Source organism: Staurois parvus, unplaced genomic scaffold (genome assembly GCF_062004578.1).
Source record: "Staurois parvus isolate SC_StPar_1 unplaced genomic scaffold, SC_StPar_1.0 ptg000772l, whole genome shotgun sequence".
Taxonomy (NCBI): Eukaryota; Metazoa; Chordata; class Amphibia; order Anura; family Ranidae; genus Staurois; species Staurois parvus.
This window is the reverse complement of record NW_028318568.1, coordinates 1,702,378-1,717,454: the sequence shown is the minus strand read 5'-3', so window position 1 is coordinate 1,717,454 and position 15,077 is coordinate 1,702,378. Positions and strand designations below refer to the sequence as shown.

Genomic DNA, 15,077 nt, shown 5'->3' with positions numbered 1-15,077 from the left:
AGAGACCAGGTTGGCCAGGACAGAAAGGACAAAAAAAGCGGGTATCACGCCTAATTTCATGTCTGCTACAGACACATCTTTTTGGGGGTGTCCTTTGGGTTGGGGTACCAGGAATGGATTTGGGAAAATGCCTCTCATGCAGCCGGCTAACTGCATCTGTGTTGGGGATTTGGGCCACAGCACCTTCTGGATAGAAAAGGGCCATGATGATCTCTTCCTGGAATTTTAGGAAGGATCCACTTCGTCCAGTTGCTTTGTAAAGCACAAAAGCATTATATAGAGCCAACTGAAATAAACAGACACTTTTTTGTACCAGCGTCTGGCTTTTTGGGAAACCAAGTACAGCTTCATTATCTGGTCACTGAAGTCCACCCCTCCCATGTTAAGGTGATAGTCATGGACACAGAGTGGCTTCTCAACACCAGCTGCCGTGGCAATTTGGATGGTCATGTCTGCGTGAATGGAAGACAAAACGAAAACATCCCGTTTGCCATTCCACTTCACTGCGAGCAATTCCTCATTTCTCAAGCAGGCTTTTTTCCCCTTTTTAAGATGGATATTAACTCCAAATGATACCAATTAAACTACCTGAGGCATTCTTTAGTATAATTAAAAAAACCCTGACAAGATTTATCTGGAGGAATAAAAAGCCTAGAATTAGTTATGACATCTTAAGTAGAGACAAAGCGAATGGAGGTCTGGGAGTACCAGACATAAAAAGATACTATAACTTAGTAATACTGGCGAGAATTTTTGATTGGACATATAATGCACAAGAGAAAAGTTGGCTAAAAATAGAAAATATATTAAGTCACACGAATTTAAGTAAAAATATTTGGTTACCTCCTCAATACCGTGGACTAGCAGATAACACAAGTTTGTTTACACGTAATTGTCACGGGTCCCCCACACGCCACACCCACAGCGTTCTAGCTAACCAAGGCGCGCACGTGCGGCCGTGACTTGGGGTAAGAGGGAATAAGGGGGACTTAACTTTGAATATATAAAACCGTATATAAGACCGGCCATGATAAAAATTTTCCCAGCCTGCACTACCCCCTGGCCACCACCAGAGGGAGACTCCACTCCAATCCAGATGGCTGACCACACACAGGCAGATACAAATCTTATATACAATCTGGTGCACAGATTAGAGTTGAGGAGCAGCTTAGCAATTACAAACCCTTCTAGGGTCCCTCCAGCTATCCTACAAGCCAGAACCCCAGTGTTAATCACTCTTCCACTGTCCACACACACCCCCACACCACAAAAGGTAGCCTGCCACCACCCAGCAGTTTATCCGCAGAATGGTCTACTGGGACACCCCACACACACAGATCTCCGTCTGGCAGATCTGTTACCTTTACAATCTGCACGCAATCTGCCCACACGCTGTGCAATTGCATACAGATTGGCAATGAGCTTGACCGAGCGTTTAAAGGCACTATCATACAATACAATCTAAACTCTCCGGAGATATGAGCCTGTGCTTAAATACACAGAAGTCACTAATTAATTTTAAAATTTAATATCCCAAAAGTGGGCAGTGCATAAAATATGTACAAAATATAAAAAATTATAGAAATACAAAAAATACAAGAAGACACACAGACTATTCACTATAAAATAAAAGGGAATAAAACAGAATAAAACTTTTACCCAGATTTACCCTGTGACTGGAGCAAGTCAGAAAAAGTCCATAATCCGTTAGTCGATCGAACCAGCTCCATACGAATTACCCTTGCCAAATGTTCGTGTCTTCAATTTATGGGGATATGGACATAGGCGGGACATTACTCCTCGGCCAATTGACCCTGGGGGGTGTTCCTGTACCCGCCCACAGGATGCTGCCCTGCCCCAAGTCAATCGGACCAAGACCGGCTTGAATCACCAAGTCTGGGGTTGGATTTCCGACACCAGCGCATCATTCCGATCGCAACAGTACCAATCACTGTTCGGCTGATGCAATCCAGCGCCACCTAACCATTTCCTGCATTTTCCTGGCATTCTACATAGGCCACAAATATAGTTTTTATACGCCGATGTGACCCACAGAGTGCCCCATCAGAAGGAAGTATTTTCATCTCTCTGCAACTATTTTAGCTTTTATGAGGGATGAAACATACCCCTTTGATGTATGTATATTCTTTTAGAGCTCCCAATGTCAGATCGGAGACCCCCTGGTGTCATGAAGCAGAAACTTCTGTGTTTCTCTTTTCAACTTCAGGAAGGTGGCAAAGTCTAATTATGTATAGGTGACAAAATCTTATTAGCACCCAGGTGCCACTTCCAGCCTGAAGAAGCTGCTTTGTCTCTTTTCAGATGTTAATTGATGACAATCTGTCTCTGCATACCTATGCCTGAATACATCTTTAAGGACAAGGACTGAAACTTTCGATTTACGATTACATATTGCTACAAGTCACATTTTATCTACTCAAATCTGTACAATTTAAGTCACAGTAATGTCTTGAGAGTTTGGGATGTTCTACACAAGCAAATGGGGTGGGAATTTAATTCACTGTTAATGCCTCTTGGGAATACAGATTTTTTCCCTCCAGGTAAAGAAAACATTACAGGGAAGTGGACAAGGAAGAAAGATGTTCAACTAAGAGAGATAATGAATGGAGAGGAAATATATTCACTTAAGGAATTGGAAAGCAAGAGGGAAATATTCACGAGAATGGATGAATGGCGTTATTTTCAGATGAAACCCTTTATAGGGAACCTCCCAAAGCCACAAAAAAAAAAAAAAAAAAAAAAAAAGAAGGAGGATCGGAACTCTTTTGAGCACTTATTAGAAACACAAGGAGATGGGAAGCACGGGATTTCTAGAATGTATAAGATTCTCAAAGGTTTAAATACGGTTATAAGACCACCATTTATGGAAGAATAGGAAAGGGATCTAGGAGTAACAGTTGATGAGAAAAAACAGAAGAAAATGTATTTCTTAATTCATGGCATTGGAAATATGAAGGAGGTGGAAATGAATTATAAATGTTTGGCAAGATGGTACATCACACCGAATGTAGCACACAGGATAAGTGGGGATAATTCACCTTTATGTTGGCGTAGATGTGGAGAAAGAGGCGCAATGTTTCACTTGTGGTGGGAGTATTATAAAATTCAGGAGTATTGGGGAGATATAGTACAAGTAATATAGGAAATAATGGGAGGTTAATATCCCAAAGCAGCCAGAGATTTGTCTTTTCTATGGTTTTGAGTTGTCAGTAAAAAAAAAATATAAAAAAAAAAAAAAACAGGATTAGTGTACTATCTGAATGCAGCGAAGAGTTTGATACCTACATTTTGGAGGGAAAAACAGGTACCAAGAGTAAAGGATTGGATAGAAAGTGTAGAGAAGATTTATAGAATGGAGGAACTTTACCATATGGATGAAGATAGAATGGAGATTTTCCGTATAAGATGGGACAAGTGGGAAAGATTACTACATCACTGACCTAATATCCAAATACCGCCCAGCACGCACACTCTGCTCCTCACAAGACCTCCTTCTCTCTAGTTCCCTGGTCTCCTCCTCCCATGCCCGCCTCCAGGACTTCTCCAGGGTGTCACCCATCCTCTGGAACTCCCTGCCCCAACCCATCAGATTATCACCTACTCTCCTCTCGGCGCACCCTGAAAACCCTTCTCTTCAGGGAAGCCTACCTTACCCCCTGCTAACCTGCCGACCTCCTCCACTCTTCCTACCACTCCATCCCCCACAGCTATCTCCTCCTGTACCACTATCCCCTCCCTACTAGATTGTAAGCTTGAAAGAGCAGGGCCCTCAATCCCCTCATGTTTTGCATTGTACTGGTATTGTTCTGTCACATGTTCTGTCCCCCTTTGTAATGTACAGCGCTGAGCGAACCATTGGCGCTTTATAAATACTGTATAATAAGAATAATTAAAAAAATCAAATGTATACCTGGAATATATGTAATAAAGAAAAGAAGATATGGAGGATATTCGTAATATTGAAATAGTAGTATTCTTCAAATAAGATCAGTAAAATAAACAGGAAAGAACATAGTCAGGGCTGGGTAGAAAAGGCTGAGGGGTTGGGGGGGGGTATAGGGTTTGGGATATGTAGGGTGGGTGGAGAAAGGGAGAGGGGGAAAAAAAAAGGACATGTATATTATATAGGGCGTGCTTGTTGGAGCCCAACCTCTGTAGCTGTAAGGTAAAGGTGCCAGATGGATATCAGGGATGGATGGATGGGAGCAGTGACACTGAGGCAGCTCTTCTTAGAGTGAAAGCAAGGCTCTAATGCAGTAACAAGAAAAAAAAAGGAAGGCGCCTCTAAGTGCAGTATTAACAATTTATTAGTAAACAAGGGAAAATTTGCACTTACAAGATAAACGGTTAAAAAGACTCATCATGTGGTAATTAGATCCAGGTGGGACATCCAGCCGTCCAGCAGCAAACTATGCCTATAGGATCAGGAAGTAGAATCCAGGATGTGCCTGTTCAACAAAAATTAAGCTTGGAGAGCAGAGTCAGATGTAGCAGGTGAAGGGGGCGGTAATGCATTTCGGAGCATGCTCAATAGGCTCCTTCTTCAGACCTGAGCCCCAGTAGAACCCTGACATTTATAGTGTCACTCATTATACATTATAGTGTGAAGGGAATGGGAGGGAGGCAAGTAATTCCTGGGTCCTAAGGACCTACATGTTTTCCTGCATCGTACAGGAAAATACAAGTATAAAAAAGATATAAAAAACAGAAATAAAAAAAAAAAACACACAAGAGAATAGCTCTAATGCTTTTGGGTTGAAAAGTATACAAGTGTGTATGTATACATATAATATCTAAAAAATGGCATATTTGATAGAAGGGAAATAGAAAATTACAATTAAATCTAAAAATAAATAGAATGGAACAATGGAGGTGAAAATAAATAGTAATAATGAATAAATTAATGAGGTAATGAAAAAGGTAGATTATTGTACCATAAATAAAAAAATTTAGAGAAATAAATATAAAAGCAAAATAAAAACAAAGTTTGAAAAACGCATTTTAATAAAAATGCATTTTAATAAATGGGCTTGCTATAATAGTATGTGAATTTTATGTATCTCCTTACTATCCCTTTGTGATGTACTAAAAGGGATCGTACTAAAAGGGATCGTAGTTAAGTGAGAGAGGGATAAGGAAGGGATATACCTAAATTAGTTGGAAAAAGTACAAACAGCTGTATAAGGATATTGTGTTGATATTTATAACTACCATTTGGAAGGAAGCGAATGTCTCTATAAAATGGAGCTTATTTCAAGCTCTTCATTTAGGCCACCAGGGGATAACACATCCAAGGTGTAGATCCAAAACTATTCCCTGACAGACGCAAAAAGCACTCTGCAAGAGGGAGGTCCCGTGGCATTCCTTCAATGATCCACACACTAAGACCGTCAGTGGATAGTGACATTCAAGGAAATGTCTGGGTACGCTATACTGATCTTTTCCATCCTCTATAAGGCAACGGTGCTCGCCAAAACGTTTACAAAGGGTACGTGTGGTTCTACCCACATAGTTCAGACCACAAGGACAAATTAGACAATAGACCACATATTCAGAAGAACATGTGTAAAATTGCTTAATCTGATATGATATCCCTTTAACAGTAAACTCCTTTTGTCCATGATGAATAAACTGGCAATATCTTACAGGGTTTTTTGCACTGATACATACCAACAATAGGGGAAAGGGTGAGAGGAACAGTGTTCTCTATCTTAGAATTAAGTTTGCTGGGTGCTATTTTCCCTTTTAAGTTGGGAGCTTTCCTGTATGAAAACTTGGGTTGTTGTGGTAAAAGTGATTTGAAGTAAGGGTCTTGATGCAAGATTGGCCAGTGTTTGCGTATAGCATATTCCATTTGCTTATGATGACTATGGAACTGAGTGACAAATCTAATCTGTGATGGCATATTGTCAGTAGGATGTTCTGATGTTGTAGGGCCATTGGTATAAAGTATGTGGGCTTCTTCTACAATATCCAAAGGGTAGCCCTTCTCGATAAATTTATTTTTAAGTATTGTACCTTGTGAAATGTAGTCAGATTGCTGGGTGCAGTTTTATAGAAACATTTGCTTCCTTCCAAATGGTGGTTATAAATATCAACACAATATCTTTATACAGCTGTTTGTACTTTTTCCAACTAATTTAGGTATATCCCTTCCTTATCCCTCTCTCACTTAACTACGATCCCTTTTAGTACATCACAAAGGGATAATAAGGAGATACATAAAATTCACATACTATTATAGCAAGCCCATTTATTAAAATGCGTTTTTATTAAAATGCGTTTTTCACACTTTGTTTTTATTTTGCTTTTAGATTTATTTCTCTAAATTTTTTATTTATGGTACAATAATCTACCTTTTTCATTACCTCATTGATTTATTAATTATTAATATTTATTTTCACCTCCATTGTTCCATTCTATTTATTTTTAGATTTAATTGTAATTTTCTATTTCCCTTCTATCGAATATTCCATTTTTTAGATATGTTATTATATGTATACATACACACTCGTATACTTAACCCAAAAGCATTAGAGCTATTCTCTTGTGTTTTTATTTCTATTTTTATATCTTTTTTATACTTGTATTAATTCCTGTACGATGCAGGAAAACATGTAGGTCCTTAGGGCCCAGGAATTACTTGCCTCCCTCCCATTCCCTTCACACTATAAAAATGTCAGGGTTCTACTGGGGCTCAGGTCTGAAGAAGGAGCCTATTGAGCATGCTCCAAAATTCATTACTGCCCCCTTCACCTGCTACATGTGACTCTGCTCTCCAAGCTTCATTTTTGATGCACAGGCACATCCTGGATTCTACTTCCTGATCCTATAGGCATAGTTTGCTGCTGGACGGCTGGATGTCCCACCTGGATCCAATTACCACACGATGAGTCTTTTTAACCGTTTATCTTGTAAGTGCAAATTTTCCATTGTTTACTAATTAAATTGTCAATACTGTACTTAAGAGGCACCTTCCTCTCTTTCTGGGAAAAAAAAAAGGATACCAAGAGTAAAGTTAATACTTTGATATAACGCCAGATAATGAGTATTTTATGTTAGTATGTATTTATTGGCTTTTGTATATGTAAAATGGTATAATGAAAATAATAAAATATTTAAATACATTTACAAGCCGTTGGGAGAAGCCCTGGTGATTAGGTCGCACGGTGCCACATGCCAATTCCAAGATTGAACAAATGTCTAAATAGTGATATGCTTGAATAAAAATAGTCCAAAAATGGTACCCCATACGGAAAAAGGATGACAAGTCCCAAGCTATCTTGCCACAGGTCCCCATGTATTCTGGGCATCCAAGGGGCTCCACGTGACTAAATTTTCCCTCATAAATCCGAAACTTATATGTATAGCCTGTTGTCCTCTCACAGGTCTTGTATATCTTGACCCCATATCTAGCACACTTGCTGGGGAGAAATTGTTTGAATGCAAGGCAGCCAGAAAAATTAATGAGGGACTCAAACGCAGATGTTTTGCTGGGGAGTATAGACACCTGCAAAATTTTGGTTAAGGTGATTCACGAGGGGCCGAATTTTGTGGAGTCTGTCAAATTCATGGTCACCCCGAGGATGACAAGTGTATTGTCACTGAAATGCATACAACAAATTATACTCTCATATCTATGCCTGGTCATGGCAGCAGAGGACACGGGTATATGATGAATCAGGTCTGTGGACCAATACAACCGCAGTTCATTTTTGTTAGTAATGCCTATGTTTAGGCCTAAAAAAACGTAACATTTGGAAACCGTAATGTGGTTCCATGCGAATGGTCTGGCAAGGTGTTTGAATTTGGGTTGGCAGCGATAAACTGTTGTGCATATAAATTACTTTGATCTAACAATCAGTGCCTACAAATCTTCTGTGAAAAACAGCTCTCAAAAAAACAAAGGGAGTAGTTAAATTTGCTGTTTCCACCTGAATTCCAGGTTGGGCAGTGAATGGAGGAAGTACAGGTACTGCAGAATTTGAGGGCTGCCAATCGGGATTTGCAAGCACACCTGGCAGGATGCTAGGGGCTCTACTAGCCTGTGTGCAAACTCTTGGAGGTTGAGAGACACTACTTGTGCTCGTCACAGCACCAGCTTGTATTGCACTTATGGGACTCGCCACGTCACCAAGTGATACTGCAGTGCTGGTATGTGAAAGACCAGGATGCACTAGGCTGCTGCTGCTCGCCAGTTCACCAAAAGGTAAAACGGGACTAGTACTGGCACTCTGCTGCATATGAGACAAATCATGCAATTGTAACATCTCAGCAACCTGGGAATGGGGTCGGGTACACCTGACCTTAGCAGAGACCTCTTTTCTCCATTGTCTGAGCCATCTGTCAGGGTGCCGCTGCTGTCTACAGGTTCGTATTCTGAGGCTGATTGTATCAGTGAGTCTTCCCTTTCACTGCCACCTGACATGCTCAGAATCCTGTAGGCCTCTTCACTAGTGTACCTTTCCATTGACATTTTGGCCACTAAATTCATAGGTACCTAGTGTGACGCACAGTAAAGAGAGCACATGGCTGTCAGACTGCTTGAAAAGCTACCAAAAAAAAAAAATAACCAGCAAGTGCTAACAGAGATCGGGCCTGATTCTGCGAACACTGTGGTTTTGTGTGCTTGTGTGCAATGTATCAAGCCACAGCGACCTACTGACACTGCACTTGCCTGGGGGGGTGTAAGCATAGGGGCTAAACGCAGGTGCTGCCAGGTTTCGGGGCTGTTCCCGCTAACGCTGCGTTTTTGGGGACACTATACTGTGAATGCTGGTATAGTGCTGATCTGATCAAAGATGCTGATCCGTTCAGACACTATACTAGCAATGGAGGTTTATTGTGTATGTGAGCGTGTTCCTGGCAATAAAGGGGTTAAATGTGATGAGTCTACTTGAAGGCTAGCAATAAAAAACACTTGGTGGAATGCTAAAACTGTTTACTACCATTATGCAAGTCTAAAAAAAATTTCAAGTTTAAAATTGATTATTTTCAATTCAAGAAAACTCTGCTTACCATGCAATTCATAGCAAAATGGTTGTGTTGAGTCTGAAGATCCATAGCTTGATTGTGACTGATGCCAATATCAGTGTAGCTTGTTAAAAACAAACCTTTATTATGTGTTATCCAATCAAACATCTAAAAGAAAAACAGACATAAGTATTATAGTCACGCTTGTGTAAACAGTTTTGATTAAATCAAGCACAATAGTTACTACAGTCAATATTTTGCTATTAATATGACAGGTTTTTTTTTTTCATCCAAGCAAGGTGGTTGAAAAAAGGCAGTGAAAAAACACTTACAAATGAAATTCCACAAATGTTTGTGAAAACTTTTTTAATGAACATATAAAAAGAGAACACAAGAGTTGAGTAACAGTAAATGTAATCCCTCACTTTGTAAAAAAAAAACTGAATTCAGTTTAAAATAGAAATGAAACGCAAAAACATTTGTGCACAAAAAATAAAAAAATAAAAAAGTTACAAATGCTTTTTTTCTCTTTTTTTTTTTTTTTAAAGAAATCACATTCCCTCTGTTCTCAGCTACATAAGAGCTAGGGAAGGAAAACTATCAGGACATTAAACTTGGTGAATGGCTGTGCAGGGGAAAGGTCAGGGCAAGTCTGACCATTAGAGGAGAGCACACTGAGATCCCAGCACTTGCTAGAGAACGGGCCATGGTGTTCCACTGCTTAGCGCGGTCAGTTTTTTTTTATAGGAAAGCAGATGGACTGGCAGGAACCCCACATATTTGACACAAAGGAAGCAGAACAGAATACTTTTTCATACAAATACATGGTACAGCAAGCACCTACAGTCAGGTCAATAAATATTGGGACATCAACACAATTCTAACATTTTTGGCTCTATACACCACCACAATGGATTTGAAATGAAACAAACAAGATGTGCTTTAACTGCAGACTGTCAGCTTTAATTTGAGGGTATTTACATCCAAATCAGGTGAACGGTGTAGGAATTACAACATTTTGCATATGTGCCTCCCACTTGTTAAGGGACCAAAAGTAACGGGACAATTGGCTTCTCAGCTGTTCCATGGCCAGGTGTGTTATTCCCTCATTATCCCAATTACAATGAGCAGATAAAAGGTCCAGAGTTCATTTCAAGTGTGCTATTTGCATTTGGAATCTGTTGCCAAAACAACTGTTTGGAACTGTTTGAAACATTCTTAAAAAGAAGGAACGCACCGGTGAGCTCAGCAACACCAAAAGACCCGGAAGACCACGGAAAACAACTGTGGTGGATGACCGAAGAATTCTTTCCCTGGTGAAGAAAACACCCTTCACAACAGTTGGCCAGATCAAGAACACTCTCCAGGAGGTAGGTGTATGTGTGTCAAAGTCAGCAATCAAGAGAAGACTTCACCAGAGTGAATACAGAGGGTTCACCACAAGATGTAAACCATTGGTGAGCCTCAAAAACAGGAAGGCCAGATTAGAGTTAGCCAAACTACATCTAAAAAAGCCTTCACAGTTCTGGAACAACATCCTATGGACAGATGAGACCAACATCAACTTGTACCAGAGTGATGTGAAGAGAAGAGTATGGAGAAGGAAAGGAACTGCTCATGATCCTAAGCATACCACCTCATCAGTGAAGCATGGTGGTGGTAGTGTCATGGCGTGGGCATGTATGGCTGCCAATGGAACTGGTTCTCTTGTATTTATGGATGATGTGACTGCTGACAAAAGCAGCAGGATGAATTCTGAAGTGTTTCGGGAATATTATCTGCTCATATTCAGCCAAATGCTTCAGAACTCATTGGACGCCGCTTCACAGTGCAGATGGACAATGACCCAAAGCATACTGCAAAAGCAACCAAAGAGTTTTTTAAGGGAAAAGAAGTGGAATGGTATGAAATGGCCAAGTCAATTACCTGACCTGAATCCGATTGAGCATGCATTTCACTTGCTGAAGACAAAACTGAAGGGAAAATGCCCCAAGAACAAGCAGGAACTGAAGACAGTTGCAGTAGAGGCCTGGCAGAGCATCACCAGGGATGAAACCCAGCGTCTGGTGATGTCTATGCATTCCAGACTTCAGGCTGTAATTGACTGCAAAGGATTAAAAAGTGAAAGTTTAATTTATGATTATTATTCTGTCCCACTACTTTTGGTCCCTTAACAAGTGGGCGGCACATATGCAAACTGTTGTAATTCCTACACCGTTCACCTGATTTGGATGTAAATACCCTCAAATTAAAGCTGACAGTCTGCAGTTAAAGCACATCTTGTTCGTTTCATTTCAAATACATTGTGGTGGTGTATAGAGCCAAAAATGTTAGAATTGTGTTGATGTCCCAATATTTATGGACCTGACTGTATAACTTATATGAAAATGGGGTTTACATACTCTCTAAGCAGTACCAAATGCAGTATAGCCTTAAAATAAAAAAAAATAAAAAAATGTACAGCTCATTACTTTAGAGTTAGCGTTTTTAAAGCATGTCAAGACAAAATAAATACAAATGTAGTGCATATCTGCAACATAAGCACATTTCCCTATGCACTCAGCTTCTAAAGTTTATATTACCCAGCATTTCATATTCCTGAAATTTGTATGCTGTACCATGTACTTGTGTTACTAAGTGTCCTGTTCTCTGTGTTGCTTCCTTTGTGTGAAATCCCTGGTGATCGTGTTAGTCCCTATGCTTTCGTATTTCAAACTGACAAAACTAGACACAGACATCCCAGTATGGTCAGTTTTCTGCCTGTGCTGGGAACTCAGCCTGCATGTCCTCCAATGGTGAGACTTGTGCCGACACGCCTCCCTGCACAGAGTGTCTGTGTGTAAATATATATATATATATATATATATACACACATACATACATACATACATACATATACATACATATATATATATATATATATATATATATATATATATATATATATATATATATATATACATACATACATACATACATATATATATATATACACACACACACACACATACACACACACACATATACACACACATATACACACACGAGACCAAGTTTCATTCATGACAATGATATCTGCACTTGAAGAAAACATACAAAGTTTTTAAAAATGAACCGAATGCTGCCACCACATCTAAGTATTGTAAGTTGCACTGCTACTTGAATAAAAAAAGCTCTGTGCCTGTAAAGATACTGAGTTATTCCCAAATGATGTTTCTTCTAGTAGTGTCAAAACTCATGAGTCCCTCAGGCACTCAGAGGTTTCTTCTGTATACCTGTACCTCTCTACTGAGCATTAACCCATGTGCCCCTTTACAACTCTTGATACATACTGATGATAAACATATTATAACTTTTATATAAAAAATACATTAACTAGAGCTATAAAAACAAGGTGGCTCAAAAAGGTCACCCTCATCTGAATTTACCTTGTATTACTACGCAGATATAACTGAAACCACTATGACAGCTACAGAGTTTAAAGGAAAAAAATAAAAACCTATAGTAAATATGTAATGGGAATATTTATATACAATATGATACAAAAACATCCTTTCTCTGTAGTAATAAAACACCAGTAAAACCCATACCAGCAAAAAAAAAAAAAAAAATGTATTTTTTTGTAAGAATTGTGAGTATTGAAAAACAAAAGCCAATATCCCTTTTAAACATATGAAGATTATCAAGCAGCACACAAAATTGTATTTCAGAACGCTCAAAAGGGAAGATCTCACAAACATTGTAGAGTCTAGGCTGTCAGGGATGGGGTGGGGGAAGTATGTTATACATTAGAAGGGGGGGACGGGAGGGGGAACAGGATACCAAGATGTAAGTTAATATATTTGATATTGTGTCAGGTAAATCTGAATTTTATATTTTGATAGGTATATTGTTTGTATTTATAAATTGGTAACTTGAAAAATCTATAATAAAATATCGAAATTAAAAAAAAAAAAAAAAAAAAGCAATCCTAGTGGCTAAGTAGCCGAAGGATTACTTCTACAAGCAGGAGAAGGAGATGCGCGCCCCCCCCCCGCCTTCCACAGCTCAGGAAATCTGAGAATGCATCCAGCGTTTCCTCTAGCTGACCACAGAGCTGATTGGAAAAGATAAAAATGGACAGCTTAAAAATAAAAATTATCTAAAACTAAAGCACCCTTGTCCCCCAGCGCAAGCACAACGGTGTACGCAAGTGTCGGCCCCATGTCGGTATGTAAACAGTAATTGTACCATGCATGTGAGGTATCACCGCGAACATCAGCTTGAGGGCAGTAGTTCTAGCACTAAACATCCTATGTAAATCTAAAGTAGTAGCCTGCAGTTTTTTTAATCAATCTATGGATATTAAAATGTGTGCAGCTTGTTGACATTGCACAGGGCATGCACTGTTTTAAAGCATGTCATGTTTGGTATATATTTACTCAGCATAACATCATCTTTTATATTTTACCAAATGATTGGCCAATATATTGTGTTTTTGTGCAGCAAAATAAAAAAAAAAAGTTATTTTTTAAATTGCGTTAAGGAAAAAAAAAAATCACTGAGCAAGTATACTGTGACATAAAAAAAGTGCAACACCCATCATTTTATTCTCTAGGGCATCTGCTTTAAAAAAAAATATGTTTGGGGGTTCAAAGTAATTTCCTAACAAAAAATACAGATTTTCTTCATGTGAACAAAATGTGTCAGAAAAAGTTTGGTCTTAAAGTGAAGAAGAGTGAGTGATCTGTGGCATAAATTTCTAATGCTTTGAATAAAATGCCAAGAAAACAACCCCCCCCCAATGACTCCTTTTTGGAAAGTAGACACCCAAAACTATTTTCTGAGAGGCATGTTGAGCCAATAGAAGAATTCATTTTTTTATAATACCACTATCAGTTGACCGTGGGATATTTAGTAGCAAGGAAATTTCATGGATGGACTTATTGCACAGATGGCAACCTATCACGGTACCACGCGTGAATTCGCTGAGCTCCTGAGAGCGACCCATTCTTTCACAAATGTTTGTAGAAGCAGTCTGCATGCCTATATTGCTTGATTTTATACACCTGTGGCCATGGAGGTGATTGGAACACCTGAATTCAATGATTTGGAGTGGTGTCACAATACTTTTGGCAATATAGTGTATATATCTATCTCCCTTTAATGCCCAGGGGATCGTGGATTCCTTGATGTCCAACCTAAATTTAGCTGTGTCAGAATGTGTCAGTTAAATAGACAATTAACTTGCATGTCTTAATTTTTTTTTTTTTTTAATGCAAAATCACTTAAAGGACACAAGATTTTAATTTGTACACGGTTTAAATAGAAACCCTGTGCTGTTTTTTCTTTTCTTTACAAATGCATAAGCATATAAAATAGTTTTTCCTAGGTTACGATTTTAATTTTATTATTAAAACTGTAATCTAACATTTACAGCATCAATGCTATGGCACTGCAGCCTTTTTCAGTGACGCCTTCAGCTTGCAAGTGATCACTAAGTGACAGTTTACATAGCAATTACATTAATAAGAACCACGATGCTTAGTTTCTGAACACCTGTAAGACTCAAGCAGTTAGTGTGACAGTCCTCAGCTGCTCGAAGTGTCAGGTGGTAGCTCTAAAAAGGGGAGAACAATTATAGAAACATATGATGTATCATGGTGGGGAATGTTTAAATACAGTCAGCAGGTAGAGAGGGGTTTAAATGCTAGATCAGCAATGGGCAAACTATGGCCCGCGGGCCACATACGGCCCGGCGGACCTTTTAATCCGGCCCGCGGAGCTATGCTCCCGCTAGGCTCCTCTCACAGTCCGCCCTGAAGACCGGTGTAGCATGAAAATCTGTCTCCTATGAGGATCTGTCCCCCTCGACGTATCTGCGCATGTGCCGGAGATCGCCGATCGGCTGCTAATGCCTGAAACTGGCACATGCGCAGATACGTTGAGGGGGACAGATCCTCATAGGAGACAGATTTTCATGCTACACCGGAACGGCGCGGGAACACGGCGAGAGGAACGCGCGGAGCAAAGGTAAGTGAATTGACACAGGGGGGACTTGGGGACTTAATATGGGGGGTGAATTAATATGGGGAATGAATGAC

The 15,077-nt window shown here is 39.5% G+C and overlaps 1 protein-coding gene across 4 annotated transcripts in view; it reads right to left on the bottom strand.

The window, feature by feature from the left end:
- The window catches only part of LOC149444794 (triple functional domain protein), a 455,657-nt gene that overhangs the window by 364,710 nt on the left and 75,870 nt on the right, over window positions 1–15,077 (bottom strand). For all 4 annotated transcript variants that reach the window (XM_089654527.1, XM_089654524.1, XM_089654525.1 and 1 more), the window contains exon 6: window positions 9,040–9,162. In XM_089654527.1, the coding sequence (XP_089510653.1) occupies window positions 9,040–9,162 (123 nt within the window). The remainder of the gene's footprint in view (window positions 1–9,039; window positions 9,163–15,077) is intronic.